We start from the raw sequence: 23,623 nt of genomic DNA on the forward strand, positions 1-23,623 counted from the left end.
ATATGGTTCTCAGATTTTACTAAGATGTTCTGTAATTTTGTATTCAAATACATCTGATTGTCCCAACTTGTGTTTTCGTTCACTACAGTGTGAGTGATTATCAAACCAAAAATGTGACTCATGATCTCCCACTTTCCAGGTGTTTCAGAAAGACTTTTGTTCAGTGATGACTGAATAAAACAAGTGATGTAGCCTTCTGGGCTTTTAGAGGCTTGGACGAAGGACTCTTCTATAGGGCTCTCGTGAATGGAAAATTAGATTCCTAGAAAACTGGGAAAAGTAGTTTACCGCATAAAATTGACCGAATTGGTAGATAGTGGGTTTACACAGATTACTTCGAAGATTTTAAGCAGAAAAACTGCCACTGATTTTTTGGACACGTCTACTGATATCGCTGAGACTTGAAGATAGATTATTTAAGTTAACCAGCTCATTTATAAATGTCTCATTTTTCGCTCTCATTTCCCGTAATGCTAATGCAGAAATGGTATAACAACTGACTTATAAGTATCTTTCCATTACCCAAATAGTGTACTGTTTCAACATCCCATAGTTTATTCTCACTATGGACGTGCATCATACAATTATTTTTTTATTGACCAAAGCTATGAACAACTGATTTCAAGAAATTAATCAAAATAAACACTTTTAATTAATATGCTTAAACGTGAACTAATCTGAAAGACAAATGTAATGATCAAATCTATAAACATGAAGTGTATTATGACAATTCTTTTAACAGGCGAATGCCGTCTAATCAATTGTTATCGCTAATTTCAAATATCTGTAGCTGACAATGTGTAGCAGTGCATCAGGGGAAAGTGCACAGTGCTTTAGTGCCTTAGTGCATATAACAAAGTGATTTATCAGTTATAGATCTATCCCTTTGTTAGCTTTATTTTTACCTGTGAAAGCCGTCTCGATGCAAGTGATCGTCTTCGTTGTTCTACAGAATGTTCCTTAAGATTAAAAATCAATATATGTAGAGATAAGATTTATTTAAAAATCAAAAGGGGCAATAATAAATTAATTTCTCTTATTGACCCACAAAAAAAGCATCAGAAATAGAACATACAAATTATTGTAATTAAGTTCACTGACAAATGCTTAGTCGTATTCAATGTTAATGTTTTTTGTTCGGTTTTATGTATTGGCAAAATTTTTTCAATCAGTTTGGGATTTCGTTAGTAAGTTTAGTGGCTCTGATGTCTCGTCGATTTTTGTTCAATATAATGTGTAGTTGAAAGTGTTATTATTAAATATTTTCATTATTTATCAAAAGATTAAGTCGGTGTCGAAAGGACAGATTTCCTCAAAGTTTATAATATTGATAAAGTTCACTCTACTTAAGATTCTCCAATCTTATGTACTTCCTTCGTGCATCAGGAGTTATTGATGTTCCTCAAAATGGTTATAAAAAATTAAGACTATGTAACATCATTAAGACCTTCCCTATAAGTTATGAAAGCTCATTTTCTCGAAATAAGTTTAAACAAAGCACTATTCTTAACGCAACTAAAGTAGATAACTTTGTATATCATTAAACCTTTTGAGGGTTGACGCGAATCAATATTTTAATATGTATAGACTATGAGAATAATAATTATTGTTGTAAGTTTTTGTATCTCCTTGTTATCTTGACATCAAGAAACCATTTAAATGACACCAATCCCCATAAATTACCTTGGCTTTTAACACTGTTTATTTATAATTATTGTTAAATCAACTTATTTTAATGTCTTTTCTGAAGAAACAGAAAGCTCTCTTGAAAAGTTAGATTTTTCAACCTTTTATAAATGCTTGGGTGTCATCGTTGAAGTTCCGCGACCACTTTCTATTTGCTGTCCTGTTTCAACAATCTCCAGTTGTTAGTATTTTGAACTGTGAATTAGAAACTCTAACAAAATCCTACTGTAAATAAATATTGATTTATTATATTCAACAGCTGACCTTCCATAATTAACATGGTGTCAAACATAACAAGGCATTCATCATTCGAAAGAGTATTCACTAACTGAAAACTAAGCTGATTTATACATTTTCTATTGTACTTTACAAAATGCGTTGATATTTTGATATACCCATATCTGTATGTATTGATTTATTCATTAAACAAGTAATACTGTGATTTGGTTTATAAAACTGTAACAGATTATTAAATAATAAAAATACCAATAGGCTGTACACTATGCATAAACACTCAGTTAACATTATCAATATTTTATCCACACAGAAATCAAACAAACTGGTGGTATAGATTTACAATAAAAATGGTTTAAGCGAAACAGGAAGTATTACCATAGATTAGTTAATAGCGTAACCAACTAAGCCGACAGAGAGATGCTGAGATTATGACGTATTGGACTATGGAACTTAATGTTTGTTAACAGTGTCTTAACAAAGAAGCTAATGTTTTATTATTTCACATTTTCATATCTATTTGAAGTGGTTATGTTTTCATTAGTGGTTGGTAGACTATACTATAGAAGAGTAAAATCCTTAATCGATTCTTAATTTAAGTTTGGATTACATTAAATTCCTATTGTCCAGTCCGAACATAAGTAGGTGTCATTTTTTTTCTCTCTGAAGATGAGACTTACACTGAGTCGCGAAATGTAAGGACTTTAATTTTGTGCTCATTGGGATATGATAAATATCGAATAATTTTAATTCCTATTAGGATTATTTTTATTTATTCTTACAAATAAATGAAAATTTACAACTACTAAGGTTATTTAACATGATTTATAAATTTTCATATATTTTGTATAAGTTTTTATTTGAGTAAAATCGAATCTTATCCATATAACTGTATAATATTGAATTTCTAAAGGCTATATATGGTCATCAATAGTCACTTGATGATCCATTACGAATGGTGCTTAATTCTTTATTCATTTTCTTAGTATTTTGCTTTTTATAATTTTCCTATTAACAATTCACGTCCATCTAATACATAAAATATTTACCTTCTTGTAAAGAAACAAAAAAACTGGCTGAAATCGAGAATAGAAATAGGAATAAAAGTAGTACGAATTAACAACCAGGAATTAATTAACTGACTCAGTTTTGATCTTCATATTTTTAAAAGCCAATAGTACTATTTGATTTCTATAAACATTATAAGATGGATGGGTTTAAAATCAATAACGCACTGGTTAGAACTCAAATGTTTTGATCACTGACTCATGATTGTTAAAATAAATCATTTACTTACCTTCAATGAATCTTTTTCATTCTTCCTAGCTTTCCAAAGTTCATGTGTCAATAATAAACAATCTCGAAGTTGTATTGATCTGGATATTATAACATCAGCTCCAGTCGTTTGTAAAAATGATGGAACAAAATTCAGTTCTTCCTAATAATAAGTAAAGAAATGTCAAAAAGACACACACATATGCACAATTACAAAGGAAATTTATACTAGCACTTACAATTTAAACGATTAAAATTTATTAGAAATATTGAGGAAACAAAAGCGTTCCCCAAATTATTCCTAGATAATAAGTTTCCATTGAAACAGAATGACAAACTTTGATCGATAACAAAAAGAGAACTAAATCCGGGTTGGGCTATCTAATCAGTTAAACATTTAACACAAAAAAGCTTTCATTAACCCTGACAGAGCCTTAAATTATGAACGTGATGATCAGAAATCAGTTATGTTGTGTTTATAGCATCTGTAAGTACGAAGAACTCAAACGATTATCAGCACATGTAGTCGCACAGATTTGATTTGAAGATTTTAAGCAAACTAATTCTTGTGATGTCGATAGAACATGGAAAATTATGAGAAGTAAACTATCTTTAAAAAATTACGAATTTATGAAAATATGTTCTTTTCTATACATGGATTAGATACAATGGAAATAGATAATTACTTATGAAGTAAACTGACAGGAGTGAGAAGTTAACTAATCAATTATAACGTAAATTGACCGGTTTTGAAACGTAGATTGCAGATCATTCTGCAAATGAAATAAATATTCTACGTTTGCAGGTCCGGATGTTGACCATCTATGGAGTTTTAAATGAGCAAGACTAAAATGTCCTATACGAGTAAAAAACTTTTCATTGCCTTCTAATATACAATGTGTACCCATCGAATGTTTATTCATAATGTAAACATTACTTTTAAATCTACGAAGATTTGATTTATATTCATTCTATATTTTAATTGTTTCTATAATACATTATTAGATTATACTTGTGGTTTTCTTTAATTTACCAGTTAGTGTAAACTATTACTAGTCAATAAAATCACTACCAAATTACTTTCATTTTAATCAATGCAATCATAGTGACATAAATGAAACCATCTAAAAAAGGATTATTAAGTGATTATATACATATTAAGGTCAACAAAAACAAAATCTTTAAAAACCGTGCTCCAAAATCACACAGAAATACGAACAATTGCCAATGGATAAATGATGGTAGTAAAATTGACCTAGATATACTACTATCACTGAACAATTGTTTCCGACCTAACTGGTACCATATTAAAATAAACTGAACAATGTTTAATCAAGTGAGATAAATAAAAACTGATATTTAACATGAAACGTAAAGTTTGGCCCTAATCATTTACTTTAGATAAAAGAAAACAAGAGATCAACGTGTATCGTATAACAAAATAAATCCACCTTTTTTATTCATATTTAGAGCTAAGCTAATAACGAGCTATTAGAACTTTTAATTTTATCAAAGAAAAAAACGTTAAATGGAAGTCCTCTAATTCAATTTGCCGGTGCATGAATTAAATAAATTTATAAATTTCATTTGAATTCAAGATAATTAAAACATTTATGAATCAGTTAAGGCATTTACATTTTTGCATGCTGACGTGCTATGCTATGTACATGGATTACACATTTATGATATAAAGCGATGAAAGTCGAATCTCAGAAAACGTTTTTTATTTTAATTTTAATTACAAAATCATAAAAAAGATTAACTGAGAATAGGGAAGTTAGGACTGGATACTGAAAAGGCTATTTACAAAAGAGTGTAGTCTTTGAAAAATTTCTCTTAAGTTTTGAGATTTTTGAATTTCACCAAAAAAATCGAACAAAAATGTTATGAAAGATGTGACCATTACAGCGAAAATTCAATTAATAATTATTTGAAAATGACTTCTAAATGAAACTAAAATAAAAGCTTTTAATTTATTTGTTATGATCAATAAGACGAATTTCTACTGATTATAACAGTTTGTAATGTATCCTATATTCATATATACGTATACAAACTTACTCAAGTTTCCAAGATAAATACAGAACGTTGGGTTTACATGAATGTTTTGAACATTTCTTGAATAGTTTGAAACAAAGTGTGTATAAATCTTTTTTAAGTCTAATTACTTAACAACTAGTTGACTAATGAAAGGTTTTGAATATTTTTATCTACTATCATAGTAACATGTCAGTCAACACTTCGACTTTTTTTATTGTTAGATAACTGGAAGGTACTGTCGCAAAATTATGTTCAACCTAAGTCAGCTTTTAAAATTCAAGAACAATTACTTACCAATCAAGAGTCGTAAAGACGACCGAAATAAACAGCTAACAATTATACTTTTATAGAAATAAGTTAAAATATTTTAGATTTGTAACCATGCAAAGTGTAGTTGACCTTAATAGAAATATAACATTTTCAAAGCTGCTAGTGATAACTTGAATAAAAATAACTATGTTTTTGTTGTGGTTTAGTTTCCTTAATAAATGTACTTACAAACCTGTAAGAATAAATATGTGTACGAAAACTAAATATAATCCGACCTCATCCAGAAGACTTTTATGTATTCTAGTGATAGAGTTAGATAAAAGTATTTACGATGAATATTAAGATAACAAATAAGACCTAGCAAGAATATATATTTATTAAAGTTCCATGTTTAAAATCAGTACATTGTTCAAAGAGGCTGACAGAATAAAATATTGTAACGAAAATAATAACCATTGCAGTGGAACGTTAAACATATGAAACTCTAGTTTCATTCATGTGATTCATTATATTGTCTTGAATCATTTCCTTTATCTTCAATGTTAACTATTCTTTTAAGACCAATGTTCAAGAAGGGTTTGTTATAAATTAGAATTTTAGTGTGCGTATGCGTTAAGTGAACAGGTTTGTTTACGAAATTCAAATAGTCTCTTTCATGAGCCTAGAGAGATATTACAAAACAATCTCAAATTGAAATGTCTTTTCTTTTCTAAAAACATAGCGTCTGCACTGAAAAAAGTTGTTATCCATAACGTTAACTTAATACGCTCAACAACAAACATATTTAGGACTATTTTGCTTACTTGATTCATTTTTGTATTGGTTGCTTAAATCTTCCCAATAATGTTTAGGACTGCGATTGATCAATATCTTATTGGCATATGTGCATTCTTAGTTGATTGCCTCGATATTGCCTTAAATTTCAAGCATTTTAAGCAGGGATGATGGTGGTTATCAGTGAAATCCAGGACCCGCGTTTTGTCCTACTTAGGACTCGTCAAATGGATGTCCCGCGGTGAACACCAACTCTGGGATACAAGTACATCCAACTGACCGGTCCCAAATAGGATGAAACGCGCGTCCTAGATCTCACAGCCAGCCAACGTTTTCGCTGCTTTCATTGCTTACTAAATTTCAATAATTAAATATGGTACAAACCGTCTATAATTTAATCGCTTGTTTAGTATAATAATGTGGAACACCAAGGAAGACAAATGGAAACTCTTTTAAATTTGATTAGATCACTCCAATTTATAGAGTTTCATCTCCATATGTATACGAACTGAAAGAGAAGTTAACTGACGATTAAATCACTTTTGTTTTGATTATCTTAAAGATAAGTTTATCGGCTTATTTAAAACGAAATTTATGGCGTCATTTAGATTTTGCCAGAATTATCTTAGATACAGTAACGTGCAACTGAGTTTGATAATAAAGTTAAGAGAGTAAGAATAAGAGTAAATCAGTTTTTATTACCTTTATGTATGCATTTAAATTGAATTTGATATTTTCAGAATTTCGTGCTGTCACCTGATTGACAAGGAAATGCATTTTCTCTTGAGATGACATTGACGCAGTTTCTTCCAACCATCGAGTTAAACCTCCAGGTAATTTGCGTCCAACTTCATTCCATTCCGGTCTTGAATATACAAAAAATGTATAAAGCATAGGATCGTTTATTAGATAAGCGACGAATTTTTAAAAAAATTATGATGAACATACTAAATAACGAATAGGTTATGTGCCTAACACTATAGTGGATTTGTAGATTCATTCTAGAACTAATAACACTTGTAAAGACTACGTCAAAAATGATTTATCAATACAGTGGGACCAATTTAATTCTTAGGGTTGCAAATTATTTCTGTCAGGATCTTAGTGAGTTCAAGAATCGATTGCCAAATGAAAATCTGTGCTATGTTTTATTTTTTTGTCAAACAAACATTTCCCAAACATTAATTGTTTTCCTTTGATTGAAATAAGTGATTTAACATTTTGCTAGCGTTCGTGTGTAAACAATATAGCTTGATTATACTATCAGAAGCGCTTAGCATCGACTCAAGTACGTTGGATACGATAATCCTCTATCTTATTCCTAGTCTCTGCTAATCCAAAAGACAGATCCTCTGACGTTTTATCGTGAGACGTCAAAAATGATTAGTCCAGTAAATCAGGAAACGGGTGAAAATATATTAAAGATGTCTTTTACAGTAGTGAAAAAACAAATAATGATCAATTAAGAAAAAGCATAATAGGTTGTAAAAAATTTAAAAGATGCCTCCTTGTGAAGAGTTTCGGTGCTCAAAAGAGAAATTAAGATATGTGAAAAGAAAAGAATAAGGTAGCAAGAAAGTAAGAGGCGTTTAATAGTATGACGGTGTTTAAGTATCCTTAACAATGTGGAATGGTTTACTGGGATTTATTGTCGTTTTTCAATGATAATTTCTATCTGATAAGTTTCAATTTAATATTTTGAATAAGATGATATTTGTGGTCGTAAATCAATAAATTTTGAAAAGCTTTTAGTAGAACATGAAATTAGTTTTATACTTTCTGTTTGTTTTTCAATATGATAAAAAATATGGGTCCAAAATCAAGTATTTTCTTAAATAATAGAGGGCTAGTGGGGAGTTTGTTATCATGTTATGGTTAACAGACATAAAGCACTAAAGTGACTGAAGTGATCCAATCTCTAAGTTGTTCACTTAGCGAATCCCAGTGAATAAATATTAGAATACAGAATTTCTAAACAATCAAGCAAATATCTTAGAGAATTAAATCTGTTATTCATACTATAAAATGAAATGATTATTAGGAGGAAGTTATTGCGTAATCCTTGCTGAAAATGAATGTTGCCAAATAACCATTGAAACTTTCATTGTTCCGGTGGTATCAGTTTTTACATAAATATACATTTTCTAAGCTTCTTATTATACTCTTAACAGTTAATTTTCCAAAAGAACTTACATTTCATGGTTTACTAAAGTGAGGATTGTGAGCAGCCGTTTACTCTCGATTATACTACAGCTCTAAAACATCATCTGTAGGGGTCAAGATTTTGATCATAAATGAATCCAAAGCATTGCATGGGGATTTTCGGACCACCAAGTAAGCACTGTTGAGGTCAGGCTTAGGTTACTGGACAAACATACCAACTGATTAACGAGGCTATGAATTTTCACTAACTGTAATATCTAGGACATGTGTCATGTAAAGTAAACTATCACTTACCTTAATATACAATGTTATTTGTAGTAGACGTAGTTTTAAAGAAAGCTAATAAGTGAAAAAAGCAAGACATTGGATCATTTAAGAAGTCATTAGTTGTTGAAGTGATTTGTTTTGGTAGATGAGCGCTCCTGGTTGGGGTCTTTACAAAAACTTCGATCTACAGACTGGGATGTTGGACAACTTATCTCAGACGCATTCACTCTTTATATTCCTCTGAATCTTGAATTCTATTTATTCCGTTTACTAGAATCATAAAAGTAATGTCTACTTTTCTACACTATCAGTGCTACCTACTTTACTAACATGTATATTTTTCTAATTTCACTTCGTTGAGTTAATGTGGTACGGTAACTTAGAATAAAGAATATTTGTGTCCGGCTCTAGGATGTTGATGAATGATTGAATAACTTACAGTCATTTAAATATAGCTTACATTTATAAATTTTAATGATTGTTAAAATAAAAGTTTCGAAACCGATAAATATACATACCACTGTTTTATTGACCAGAAGTTGTTCATAATGTATATGAAAACCGTTAAATGAATGTTACAAAAATGAAACAACTAGGTGACTTAATTTGTTCTTGGTTTTTATCATGAAGTGATATTAATTAGAGAATCATTGAAGACCAGGGAATACTATACATCCGTACATTCTCGTTTAGAACTTATTGATGGCTCTCATTTCAATAAGACAGAATCGAAGTACTTCTAATCCCATTTATTCGAAATCCAGTCCTTCACATGTTGAACTTAAGTGATAATCTCAAATTAAGATATAGGTGAATTCATGATTGTGGTGAAATTGGTTTGCCTGTAGGGTATTGTTTGATTACGATATAGTTTTCGTCATGTAGGGCCAGTGAAATGTCACTGAGCCCTAGCCAAATCATCCGGCAGTTGGATCACTGAATGTCGAACAGATCATCGCTCCCTGCCAAGGTCATGTACAAGCAACGCGCATTAGTTAATCATACGCCATGGACTGGCCCATGCGGCAGTGGTCTTACTTTCGCTTGTATCTACTTTAACTAATATATTTCTGTAATAACGTCCTTTGTGTTGTACAGTCTTCAAAGCATCTATAGTACCTTGTTACGTCAATGGGGGTAGTCCACGTAAGGTGCTGACCACGAGGTGTGACTTCGACGTTAGTTGGTTCGTCACACCATTCACGTCTAACTCGAGTAGGCCTCCAATCATTTCGACATAGATCATCTACGCTGGTGATTTACACTGGTGAGCAAGACTTCGAATAACGCAGTCTATCACTATGATCTTTATTTTTGCATTCTATACTTATTCTTTTTCATTTTTATCATCGCCTATGTTAATCTGTTACTGTGAACTTTCGTTGCTTCATGTCAATGTTGATTAGTATTTAAACTTAGATACTTAGTTCGATCGACAGAACTAACCAATCAACTACGATTACAATCGGCTATCATGGTTCTTTAACAAGCATTAGCAGCATGTAAATGCTCCTGTGTAATATGTCTTTTAAAATATCAACCACTCGTGAGTATAGCCACAAGACAACACAAACGCATATCTTTTTGTACCTTATCCACCGGTATAAATAAGACAAGATTAACTATCGACTATAAATTCATCTTTCTGCTTAATCACTATCCACTAGAATGTTCTGCTTTTTTTACCACTGCCTGCCTAATTTCCAATTGCTGAGTTCCATGGCCAAACAGAGGATACGAATGCTAGAAATTCACGGTGAGTTTGAACTATAAATTTCCTGCGATCTTAGATCTCGTTTAGACTGTTCGTCAGTCTACAACGCTGTGTTAATCGAAAAATTTAATCAACAGTACCTCGTACATAATCCAGATTCAAACTATTGCCTACTTCATTACTTAAAGGCAAGAGTAACCCAGGCGAGTTCCATAATTTCATTAGATTATTTCGTACTATATTTATGATGCGTGATAACATTTCGTAGTTTCTTTCACGTAAACAAATCATATATTCTGTCACTGCCGTCAAGTTTTAGTCGAAATCATGTACATTTATGACTCGTTAGTCGACATACTGTGGTAAAACATATTGCATGTACACGAGCACGCTTAGTCCGTGTCCCAAGTGCACACGTTGTCGTACTTAATATGTCGCTTAACGCTAGGTAATAAGCTCTTTGTATCAGCCTTTTACGAAATGGCCACGTTACCTGGGTCCTCTAAACCTTAGTTACATTGGTGGTTACCATTTTAATTAATGTTTACTATACCCCTTGTATTTGCCATTATTTCACACGGTAAATCATGGCTCGATTTTCATATTACACGACAGTCATTCCAATTCCATTTTCGGTATATTTGTATACAATACGGGTTTGGAAAATATCTAAACGTCCTCGAAAATTCTCCACGAACCCAACCATAGTTTTCGTATATGTTTTTATTCACACATCCAACTGTTACGCTAATAATACCTAAACGACCGTTCAGTGCAATTGTTAGTATACGTAAGAACGATGTTATTTAAACTTGACTTTATAATACATCAGAACTATTGTAGTTATTCTACTTCGACGTCGTACTTTATTTTATGAAGTATTGTTTCCTCGTGGCTGTTATCTCACCGATGATTTCGGTACATCAATCGGTTGTTCAACTACTCGACGATTTACAACCTGTCCAGTTCAATTGGTGGTCTGACGACATTATCATTCGCGCGAATCATCAGTTTATGCAGTCGAGCGAATCTCCTACAAACTGAAAACGATATTGTCGCCTCTATCCCAACACTGACAGCGTTTTTAAGGGTATCATTGACATGAGTCCAGAGTGACACTTTTGTTTTCTTATGTTCTTTTCGATATTTTTCTGTTTACTAACCGAACAAACACGCAGCACTCACCGTTTATCATCTTTTAGAGACTTCATCGTGCCACCTTTGCTGTCGATTTGTAGCCTTCAACCCTTACTAACTGTAGCAGCAGTCATCGACTTTTCAAACTGTGACTACAAGTTGGCCAATAGATTCGCACAATGAAATCACGACCACTCTTCACGGTTATACTTCTGTACTTACGGTTAGTCTGTTAGATATAGATATAACTAGAATTTGACACTAATTAATAGCTGTCAACGACACTGTCCGACTTACAACTTTAAACTAATGACAGTACAAACAAAGACATCGATTGATAATACACTTATCCTACTATCGCTATAGCATCATTACTCTTGCGACGGACTTAACGTTTGTCATCGGAGGAACTGAATTGCTTGTCAAAGCTATATATTTCAGCGCGACTTGATAGAACAATTAAACGCTTTGTTCTTTTCATTATTTCTATGGTTAATCGCTTTACGTTTAACCAACGTCCTACTAACATATTATGACTCGCTGTTTCCCGACCAGTTTCTGCCGCCTCCTTTCCATTTCTTTTACAGATAAGCAATACCTGGAGGATTTATAATATTCGTTTGGCACTCTCTGGCGCGCGACTGCTCCCAACATGTTTGGTACCGATTCAAACGGCCGTTGAATCTGGTGGGGGAGTATTGTAGGGCCAGTGAAATGTCACTGAGCCCTAGCCAAATCATCCGGCAGTTGGATCACTGAATGTCGAACAGATCATCGCTCCCTGCCAAGGTCATGTACAAGCAACGCGCATTAGTTAATCATACGCCATGGACTGGCCCATGCGGCAGTGGTCTTACTTTCGCTTGTATCTACTTTAACTAATATATTTCTGTAATAACGTCCTTTGTGTTGTACAGTCTTCAAAGCATCTATAGTACCTTGTTACGTCAATGGGGGTAGTCCACGTAAGGTGCTGACCACGAGGTGTGACTTCGACGTTAGTTGGTTCGTCACACCATTCACGTCTAACTCGAGTAGGCCTCCAATCATTTCGACATAGATCATCTACGTTGGTGATCTACAGTCATTTATCGACTCCCTGGAGCCACAGATAGTTGTTTCACCCTCATGTTTTAAATTCAACGAAACTGAACAATAATTGGTGAATATAGTTAAAAACAAATATCAATCAGTAGTCATGTATTACAACGCTTATTTATTTGTTTTTTCGTATACTGTCAACTAAATTATTAAGTAAGCTAATAATGACTAAATATTTAATTATTTACCTCGGTGTTGATACTCTTTGTAACTGTTGAACTGTTATTTCTGATTGATCACGTTGTTTCATAACTTCATTTAATTGATTTTTTAGAAGTCTGTGAAAGAACGAAATTTGTTTATTGATGACGTAATTTAGATATTAAAATTAGAAATGTTTTCACAAGTGAATAAATGACTGATAACAAATTATTCAGTATGACAGTTCATTAATTATTTTATGTCATATATGAAAAAAAATCAAATGGTAGGTTATCAAAGATATGTTATTCTGTCCTTTTGTGATACCTGTTTGAATGAAATTTTGGAAATCTTCAGGTGACATGAATGATAAATATTAGATGAAATCTAATGCATAACAGTTATTCGAATATTATAATTCACTACTTAGAAGTGATTAGTTAAGTAAAATCATTGTAGTGATTTGACTTGTACATATCATATTTTTAATTATTCTCCGAGTATTGTCTTAGAAGAGGATGAGCTTTAAGAACTATCAAATGTATTATATTCATTTCACCTTTAAACAAGAAGGTTTCTGTGATATATTGTATTAGAAACTTATTTAAATGTCGTTAGAAGCATTTTTATAATTATAGTAGTCCAATTTATTACGCTGTAAATACTGCTGTCCGGCTTAATCAACCGACGAGCTATCTGAGATTGTTGCTCTCTTATACATGATGCTATGCTTTTTTAATCGGTAACAAATACGCGAGATTTTTGTACAAGTATTATATGACACAATTAAAACATAGAAGTTTATATGATCGTTAATTTTTTTAAATTGAAGCTTATAGTAACAATTATACTAGTTGCTGACTTATTTTACCATCTGACTTAATTTAAGATGAACTGTTAATTAGTTTGTAGATAACATTCTACTGAGATTAGTAAACACAACTTAAATAAATTTGTAACCTGAGAAGTTTGTTTTTGACAATGTTTCCCGTTAAAAGTAGTTTGAGGAGTGAAATATTTGTCTTACTATTGAAAAGTGAAAAAGTAGGTTGTTATGAGCTCTCTATTTCTAGACAACTGCAAACGCTAAAAGCAGCATTCAAAACAGTCACTATAATTCATACACTCATATCACATTTTGAATAACACCTGAAAACGTAAGAGCAATTGTTTCTTATTAGACTTAGACGTAGAATGCAATTCATTAGAATGCTTCTTAATGAGCTTATTGATAATAATGAATCTCTTTTCAAATTGTGTCCGAGTAATACTGAAGAATAAATTATTGGTTGAATTAATTTATTTTACCAAGTTACTGTTCACAATCACTTTTAAAAAGACCAAGTCAAAATTCAAAGACACTAAGTGACTAATGTATTTTATGATGAATTTAATGATTTTGGTTATAACGGGGTTGATATATAAATCCTGCTTTAAAAGTTATGAACTCACATTTTTTAATAGACATTAGTGGGAAGGAGGCCTAATTTCAAAGTTTTTTTTTAATAAAACCAACCAAAACATCAGCAGATGGGTAACAGGATCTTAGACGTTGCTTTTAGGAAGGTATTTAATTTAAAGAACGTATCAAATGATTTTTCATAACCTTTTACCAGAATCTTGGAACAGTTGAGACAAGTACAATCAATAAAGATGAGCGATGACCGTATAATACAACAAGTGAAGCAAGTTCGATAGTGTTAGCTTTTATAGACATCACAATAGTCTAAATAAAACGTTGACTCCTGAACTTGATTCAACTAGTTTAATAAAATAACCTTGATTCTAAACGACAAGGAGTAATTAGATAAAATAAGAAACTCAAGTTCTTTTCTCTGTCCATATTCTTCAGTTCACTAAATTGAATCTTCTGACGTGTGTTAAATAGCATGCAACACAGTTTATTTAGAGGTGCCCGTCTATGGATACCAGCCTTCAAACCTTTCTTAAATAAAATTATTCTGATAACAGGACTGGTGAGTTAAGAAAAAAACGTCAGCTATACAAAATTACAAAGCACTTACTCCCACCCTTGGATAATCATGAATAAAAACAAACTTGAATTAAAGTTAGTAATATACATACTCCAAAGATTCATTTAATTCCTCATTTTCTTTAATCTTCATGTCATAATCGTTTTTTATTTTATTATTTTCTTCCCATAAGGCATCATACCGACTTTTAGGCATAACATTCACGTATTCAGCTTTCAGTCGAACCACTTCAAATTCAGAAGCTGACTGAGCTTTTCTTGCTTGCCTAGAATAGGAAGTGAAAAATATCTAACTATGAACTATACACTTTTTGTGAAAATCCGTACGTTATTCATGAGTAACATAGATTTTACTTGTTTTTATTGAAGGATATAAATAAATACTTTGTCACTTTTTCCCCAATTTGTTATGATATTGGATGTCTTTTGCTTGTTATATCACCTCAAAAAAGGTTTTAACCTAAAATAAATTCTTTTTCTTATAGAACTATGCAAAGTAAAAAAATGCGTCACAGTAAGCCTAGTTTGCATCACGTAGTAAATAATTTTTTAGTCCTAAACTAGATATCAGTGAAGTCGAATCATCAACTAAAAATCCAACATCTTTCACTCAGAAATAGTAGGAAATTTATCATACTTCCACGGTCGTCTGTTGGTGGAATTAACGGATCTAAATACTCTAAACCAAAGAGTTTTGAGAGTTGAGTATTGTCATAATAGAGCGTGAGTGTAAACAAAGACGGTGAAAACAAGCTTTTTTGACAATATGTTTGTTTGATTTTGCGTTAGATAACTATTGGTTATGACTCTTTTTGTGATAGAACAAATTCAAATAACCTTCTTATAAATTGAATATATTTTTGAAATATCTCCAGAGAATAGCGCCTTTAAAACATTGATCGATGGAGTCATACTGTGAGTGTAGGTATGAGGTATGGTGTATTGCTGACCTGGAACACCAAACTAGCTGTTGTGAACGAGAATTCAAGTGGGTGAAATCAATTTGTTACTGAATGCAAACGTACGCAGTGGCTTAGTAAACCATGGAAATCATACATTAAATACATCATTTGCACATGCTTTTTGAGTTGCCCTTTATATACTTCATTATTCCCTTAATTATGTTGTTAACTTGATTAGTTTCCGACTTCCCTTCCTGTTCTCTTCGATTCAGTCTTCTGCTGTCAGACACTCCAATTCCGATTGCAGCTACTTGTCACTTATATCTGTTACCATAAGTAGCAGACACCACTTAGGTGTAATAATTGTATGTTCGTTTCATTAACTCTAGAATGATGAAATAATTATCAACAAAATCGGTTCACGCAGAAACCAGGCTTGTTATAGCATTCTTTATCTTTCTAAACTGCACTTAAGTATTAGATAACTATGAAGTTTACTATAAACAGTAGTTAAACGAGTTTATTTGTGACAGTCACGGTTTGCTTTTTTCTGAAAATAAGTGTGACCAACATTGAGAATATCTCCTGAATTAGTTTCACATGTCACAAATAGCTCCACATCACATGTTGATGAGATTTTTGTATTCATTTCGGTAAGTCGATCAAATTGTAAGACTCAAAATAACCTTAATATTAGATAAATTAGTCATCCTTAGTTCTTTCTTATTTTAAGGACAAAACGTCTCATATACAGACTGTTCATGTACACGGATAGTTTTGTGCTTATATTGTTTAATAAAAGGTTTCCGCAAGCGTTCATCCTTAAATTCGGCAGAGCAACTGTAAAATAAGACGAAATCATTATCTGCAAAGTAAAAAAATGCGTCACAGTAAGCCTAGTTTGCATCACGTAGTAAATAATTTTTTAGTCCTAAACTAGATATCAGTGAAGTCGAATCACCAACTAAAAATCCAACATCTTTCACTCAGAAATAGTAGGAGATTTATCATACTTCCACGGTCGTCAAAATAACCTTAATATTAGATAAATTAGTCATCCTTAGTTCTTTCTTATTTTAAGGACAAAACGTCTCATATACAGACTGTTCATGTACACGGATAGTTTTGTGCTTATATTGTTTAATAAAAGGTTTCCGCAAGCGTTCATCCTTAAATTCGGCAGAGCAACTGTAAAATAAGACGAAATCATTATCTGCTGCTTCTTGGTTATCACTTAGTTTGTTGTTCAACTGTCAATGCAGACATAAAATTAGTGAGCTGAGTTTTTCTGCAGAGAACGTAGAGCATAAAAAAACCTTTTGTCGGTTTCAAAATACAACACTTACTCTAGTGCGATTTTCAACAAGACTGGATCATCTTGTCGGTTAGTTTTACTTTGTAGTTGCTTAGATACCCCATCACTTTCATCAAACTGCATTCTCATTGCATTAATTTCCGATATTAACAACCGTTTTGCATCAGCTTCATATCTAAATTTGTCGTGTTCTTCTTTAATTGACTGAGTTAATTGTTCTACCTGAACAAATAACCGTTGGAAAGTAAATATTAGCGTCAACGCATGAAAAAATTACAAATTGAAATCTTGAGTTTCTAAATTTGGCTGAGATCTGACTAGGAATTTATTTAGTCAACTGCTAGAATTGGTGGAGTAAACCTTTTTTGAGACAAAGTGTGGTGGAGTTTGTGTCACACCCTGCTCTTTATCAAATTCGAAGTGGATAAATGGGTTCCGAACATGTAAGTTAATCGTTAGAAGCCTGATAGTTAAACATATTAAGCACAGTAAATCATTATTGGAGTAATTTGTTCTTATATTGATATGGAAGCTTCTTTGCAACTTTAGTTTCATAATAGAACCTTCTTAAAGTAAAGTTTGGATCACTTAGCAAGATGGTACAGATAAACCTAATGTGATCTATTATCTTGCATGAATATAATCGGATCACTGAATAATTGTCTGTATAGGTACTTATATGCTTATAGAACTCTAAACATTTATTCATTAAGAGCCAACAACAGGTTTTCGTTGTCCAAATTTACCATACTTCGATAGCGTAACATGATAAATTTTAAAAATGAACAGAAGAAGGAAAAAATGTAGTGGAAATGAAAACCTGGAAAATTAAATATCAAAAGTTTATTTCGAAAAGAGTGAGTACCGGGATTGACTGAGTTGCAGGAGAAAATTAACTCACGAGCTTTTTGCATGGTAATTTGCTACAATAACTATGTAAGGAATTTAGCAGCGAACCCTAACGTAAACAGCTAACAGAAGCCTATTTTCGATTGTCACTTGGTTGATCAGATACAGAATCTTGCATAGACGTGTATTGACATAAGTTTTCTAACATTTTCACAGAATGATAAAATTGCCAAGACAAATCCATAAAAGTAAAAGTAAGAATCGGTCAGTAATAGTAGAAGAGTTTAGGAATAGATAGCATGATGTGTGAAGAGAGGATAAATCGATGAAATAGAAAAAGATGCGATAAATTTATTGCTCGAAATCTGACAGATGAAAAGGATGAGTGCATTTGTACAGTCGAACCCCAACCTGAGACATGTGATATAGAGAGCCAATCAGAAGTGAGTGCATTTCATTGGTTAAAAAAACATGTCAAGTTTCTGAGGATAGAGGGGTATATATATATGAGTTAGTACTTGGGATTTAATTCGGTAGCTCTATACACTATCTTGCTTACTCGTGTGTTCTCGCCCAAGTAATCAGTTGGAGGGTTAGCGTGCAACAGACTGTGTATCAATATCAGTTATTTGGACACTGCCCAATGCAATATAATGTCAGTCAGTTTCTCCAGTAGGGCTGACTCAACTAGATGATCTGAACCTATTAACCTAACCAAACACGTCTGTTAGCGGCTTCGTGTAATGATGCAAATATTTTGGCTTGGTTACTCCCAGCATTCTTACAAGCAACTCTTGAATCGGAAAATTTCGCTCGTTGAGGTGGGTGGTCATGTAAGAGTAATACATGTTCCAGCCACCTCAGTTAGTGAGTAAAATAATTCTCAACTTTTTAAAACATGATTGTGAATAAAATTTGATGTTGCTGAAAAAACAGCAGAAAAAAGAGAAGTATTAATGGTTGTTTTGCTTGATAATTCCGTTACCCAAAGATACTTTAAAGTAATATTAATGAAGATTTTAAAGACTAATTGAAATACATTAAGTTGATTTTTATATTTTTCAGTTAAGTAAGATCACTATGGTATTGAATACAGACATTTTAAATGAACATAGCTGCACTAATTTTGAAGTATGATATCTAACTGGACATATGACTATTAAGTGAATTAATTTAATACCATTGGTTAATTTGTGCTCAGTTGTGTGACTGACTCGAAATCCCTTGAGCATTACTTTGTTTGGTTGCAAGCATATCTATCTGTCTGACAGTCGTTTTATCTGTCTTTCTGTCTGTTTATTTATCTATGAACACTTTGGATAGATCAAATTTATCTCAGTACACCGCAGGTTAGACTATTCTAATGTAGTCATGGACGAATTTACTACAGTACAATTGCGAGAGGTTCCAAGTCACAGTGTCAATATGAATTTTATTTAATCACAAAACGGTCTATTTACGTGTTAAACCAATTGTACTATTCCTGAAATCCAATTAGAACGACTCAGTCCCATTAAACTTTGGTTGTTTATTAATACTGTACATCCTAGCCTATTCAACCACTTTAATATGCACTCAAAAACACTTTTATTCTAATTTTTAGTTCAGTTTATTTGTCCTCAGTTATTGGGCATAAATATGACGAATATAACAACCACTTGATAAACCGGAGTAATAAGTGAAAAATGATAAAAATTGAGTCACTACATCATCTAAGTGTGAGAAATGTAGAGCAGTCGACTCGTAAGGATCAAACTGCAGCTAGAGAAGGACTGGTAATGAGTTAAACTTGGTTGCTTTAAAACTCGAAAATCGTAATGACATTTGTTGATTACTAACGGCTTGTTACGTCATTGAAAACCAGCGGTTCTGTGTAGTGATTATTCGAAATGCTGTCAAAAAGTCAACAGTATCAGTTACGTCAAAACTCTTCAATCAACAAGAAAAGTTTACCTTCTCAATATATTTTACTATATATCCGCCAATCTACATACATATAAATTGAGTCATTCTGACAACAGACCTTGTTTGAAAAGGTTTTTTTAATTTGAAATGACCGTTTGTACCACTATATTACTGTTAATCATAATGTGGCACTTTCATTGTCATACAGAGAGTAAATTCTGGAGAACATGCAGTGAATACAGTGACTAATGGTTTATATATCAAGTACGAAGGCTTTTCTAACAAAACTACCACTACGAGAAGGATGATCCAACACTATTAGGCTACATTTACGAACTGAAAAGAAATCAGCACTTTTTAATATAGTTCAAAAGATATTTTGATCAGTTTTGGGAATCCACATAGCTAAACCCAAATTTTGCAAGCATCTAAAAACTGACCAACACATTGATATAAATTCTTACAATTATCACCACATGTGTTGATAAAAAAATCTTTTATTAACCAATAATTATGGATTAGCGTCACTTTGTCTACTTAAAAAATTACAAAAACGAACGCAAATCGCACTGACAGATCATCGAGAGTTGATAAGTTAATGAAGCTATTTTGGGCGACATGGCTTAGAATTAACCACACAAACTCAGGCGCACTCGCTAGTTATCTTCCCTTAGATCATATGTTCCCACATTACCTTATAAATTTTTTTCATCACTCAATAAATTGGTATTTTCTTCTTGTATCTTATCTTCTATGACTAAGTTTTGCTGTTGCCGAGAATTCCGTAGCTGCTTTTACTACTCCGGGAATTGTCGCTAGATTTGTCAGTTTCATCCAGATTTGCTAACGTGTTATGGTAACCTACACACGTGCAAAAATATACCAGGCTCTACGTTGTATTTACTAACTGACTGAGTAACTTGAGTTAATACTTACGCATTCACAAATTCGGTCAAATAAAAACAACAAGCAAAGATAACTCCAAAGAAGAATAATGCGATGCGCAATAATAAGTCAGAGTGAAACTAACTGTCAACCGCAAAATAAGGTATATTACATTTTTCACCATTCATTCTTTGTGAAGAAACCGAGATATAGACTTGATTATCGAGTAACTGAAACTGTTTTTCGATACAATCAATAGCGTCACACGGTTGCAAACATTTATTCAGTGGCTCACCTGAGTTTCTAGACCAATCTTATCCTCCTTTAATTGTGAAACCAATTCTCTCAGTCTTATAATTTCTCGTTTCAAACTATTGAGTTCTTGTATGTTGCTAGACTAAAAAGTAAACGGTTACCCGGCCTTTCTCGCTTTTGTATTTTCAATATACGTTCATCGCACTCTTGAGAGATTGTCCAGAGGTATTCCTATGCGCAGTGACAAATGATAGTAATAAACATATTATAAGTTTCACCTTGACTGGTCTAAGCTTTTGTGCCTCAGCCTTATAAAAGTTTAAGTATTCTTCATATTCCTTGTTGATGACGGAAAGAAACGTTCTGTATGTCTTGAACTCATGGATAAATGATTGAAATGCTTCTTTGTAAATCTGTCAGTCGAACAAGTGAATGCAACTATAAAGAAAACTAACCTGAAACCTAAGGTCCCTGTCATCTGACTGTATATTTTTTAAACCACTGCATATCTTCTTTTCGAGTGTATCAAGGAATTTTGGTTTGGCAACAATGTTAGGTATTTCTTTTCAAATTACAACTATTAAATAAGTAAAAAGACACCAACTTGTTTCAACTTCTGTCAGTGAAACTAATTTATTATTGATAACACACGCATTTGACTTTGCAAACACCCTTCCAAGGGCATGTGCTGGCCACTTTTCCAAAAAATCCTCTAAATCTCCCATTGTTCAAAACCGTGTGGTAAGTTGTTATGACAACATATTGAGGATTAAACATATAAATGGAAAATATAACGTCCTTCTGTCATTAGTGTATCGAAGATGCATATACGATCATAAAAACATATTGAAATCTGAATTATGATAAAGAAACAGTCGAAATAGCTTGTTATTTTTGCAAAATACACAGTTAGTGTCTACAATCTATTTTCCTGTGTTGTGTCTCTAGATTCTGGGTGTTATCTCTTAAGTTTGTGTCAAAGCTAAACTTAATTAGGTGTTTAAAGGGATGTAAAGAAGTGTAAACGATACTGTTAGCGATTAGGTCACCTCTAAGGCGCCTATACTCCAATGGGTAAAGGTTTAGTGATTGGAGGCGCTCCTCATAAGGCTTGAATTCGAGTCCCCGAACTGATTTCGCGGCTCGCCATCGGATACGCTCCAGAGTGTCCTAATCCTTTTGGAGTGAGGGAGAAAATACCGTTTACGTACTCTGAATGGGGATGAATAAAACTGATGAAGATTATGTGGAAATTCTTCCGTCGAACTGGCCAAAAATGCGCTTCAATGTTACCAGTGTAAGGTTTGCTCGAAAGGCATTTTTGTCATTGTTGCGTGAGAACTGAAGACATTTGACTGATTAAAACCTTTCTTGTGGTATATTAATAATTTCACTGTGTTTTTGGATGTATTTGTTTTACTCAACTTCTGAACTTGCTTGTTTATATCATTATTTTTGGACATTTTGGGTCAAGTTTTCCGGTCCTATTGGTCGATTTCGTTTGGATTAATTCAGGTTTGCTTTGGTAACCGATTCTTTAGAACAAAGGTATACTATGGAAACGCGAAGCAAAAGGCCGAAGGAAAATGACGAAATGGAAGGCAAAATTTCTAAAGCTGTTCGTGGTATGTCTGATGTTAATGATGATCAACATGACCATATTAGTGTTAATAATATGTGTTGTGAGGTTAATGCAAAGAGAGGAAGGTATTTGGATCGTGATACTGGCGGTAATAATCGTTCCAAGGATACATACCATGTTGGTAAGCATGGCTCACTTGAACCAAAGGTTTTTACAATAGTGGAACTAAACGAAGAAATGTGTTTGTAAAATTCGCTTAATAAACGGCAATACAATGCTAGTGTTGATGGGACTCAAAATGAATCTTACGGAAAGGTGGTTGACACTTAATTCGTATTTACAAGAGATTTAATGTTTATACTGAATTTACGTGACAATACTACCAAGGAGTGGTTCATACGATTAGATTTGTGGCTAACGATCATGGGAAAAGGGCTTTATGTTCTTCTGCGGACTTAAATAGTAGTTTGCATGTGAATCTGCAATTGTGCCTGAAGCCATGTATTATGGACACTCATTTTCTTGAAGAGCTAGAAGAGTCTAACAGTGTTGTGATTTGGAATCAGAATAAGGAGTTCGTGATAAATAAATGAGTGAGTGGCTCAATACTGGTATTCTGAGAGATGCAGGCAGGAGAACCATATGGCACAAGTATTTTGGAGACGATTGTCTAAGGATTATGTTTCCTTGTTGCAACGTATATACAAATGGACCCCACCAGAGACGAACATAAGAGAGAGTGACTTGGTGACATGTTCTGATTTCCTAGAGAAAGACAAATGGCTATTATATCTGGTGAGGAAAGTGATACATAGTAATGATAGACTATGACCGAAGGAGTTGAAGACAAGAAAAAGATTCCTAGTAAGAGATATTCTAATACTGCGTCTTGAAGGCGTGGATGTTAGATAGCTACTCGGATTCCTCAGCGTACTGCTGTAAGTCCTGCGAATCACGAGGTTGTTGGTACATTGAATGTTTTTTGTTGATTTTTTGTGATGCACATACTTATATCCTTGCTGCCTATCTATTTGTCTGTGAAAAGAACCAGTGTTCTTCTGGCCGGGAATGTTACGGGAAAACTGAGGAAATTTGACTTCAAATCGTAAGGTACCTGTACTCTTGAATCTTTTTC

General features: G+C 32.8%; 1 protein-coding gene across 1 annotated transcript in view; it reads right to left on the reverse strand.

Annotated features, from left to right (window-relative positions):
• Nucleotides 1-21,670, reverse strand: part of TSNAXIP1_1 (Translin-associated factor X-interacting protein 1) — a 37,467-nt gene extending 15,797 nt beyond the window's left edge. Inside the window, exons 1-9 of the mRNA XM_051213406.1 lie at nt 21,511-21,670; nt 21,362-21,483; nt 21,185-21,319; nt 20,947-21,137; nt 17,044-17,234; nt 14,888-15,061; nt 12,850-12,939; nt 6,982-7,144; nt 3,218-3,358 (exon numbers count right to left, since the gene is read on the reverse strand). Of these exons, the coding sequence (XP_051069384.1) occupies nt 3,218-3,358; nt 6,982-7,144; nt 12,850-12,939; nt 14,888-15,061; nt 17,044-17,141 (666 nt within the window). The 5' untranslated portion in view covers nt 17,142-17,234; nt 20,947-21,137; nt 21,185-21,319; nt 21,362-21,483; nt 21,511-21,670. The remainder of the gene's footprint in view (nt 1-3,217; nt 3,359-6,981; nt 7,145-12,849; nt 12,940-14,887; nt 15,062-17,043; nt 17,235-20,946; nt 21,138-21,184; nt 21,320-21,361; nt 21,484-21,510) is intronic.
• Nucleotides 21,671-23,623: the final 1,953 nt, after the last annotated feature.

The sequence above is a fragment of the Schistosoma haematobium genome, chromosome 3 (genome assembly GCF_000699445.3).
Source record: "Schistosoma haematobium chromosome 3, whole genome shotgun sequence".
NCBI lineage: Eukaryota > Metazoa > Platyhelminthes > Trematoda > Strigeidida > Schistosomatidae > Schistosoma > Schistosoma haematobium.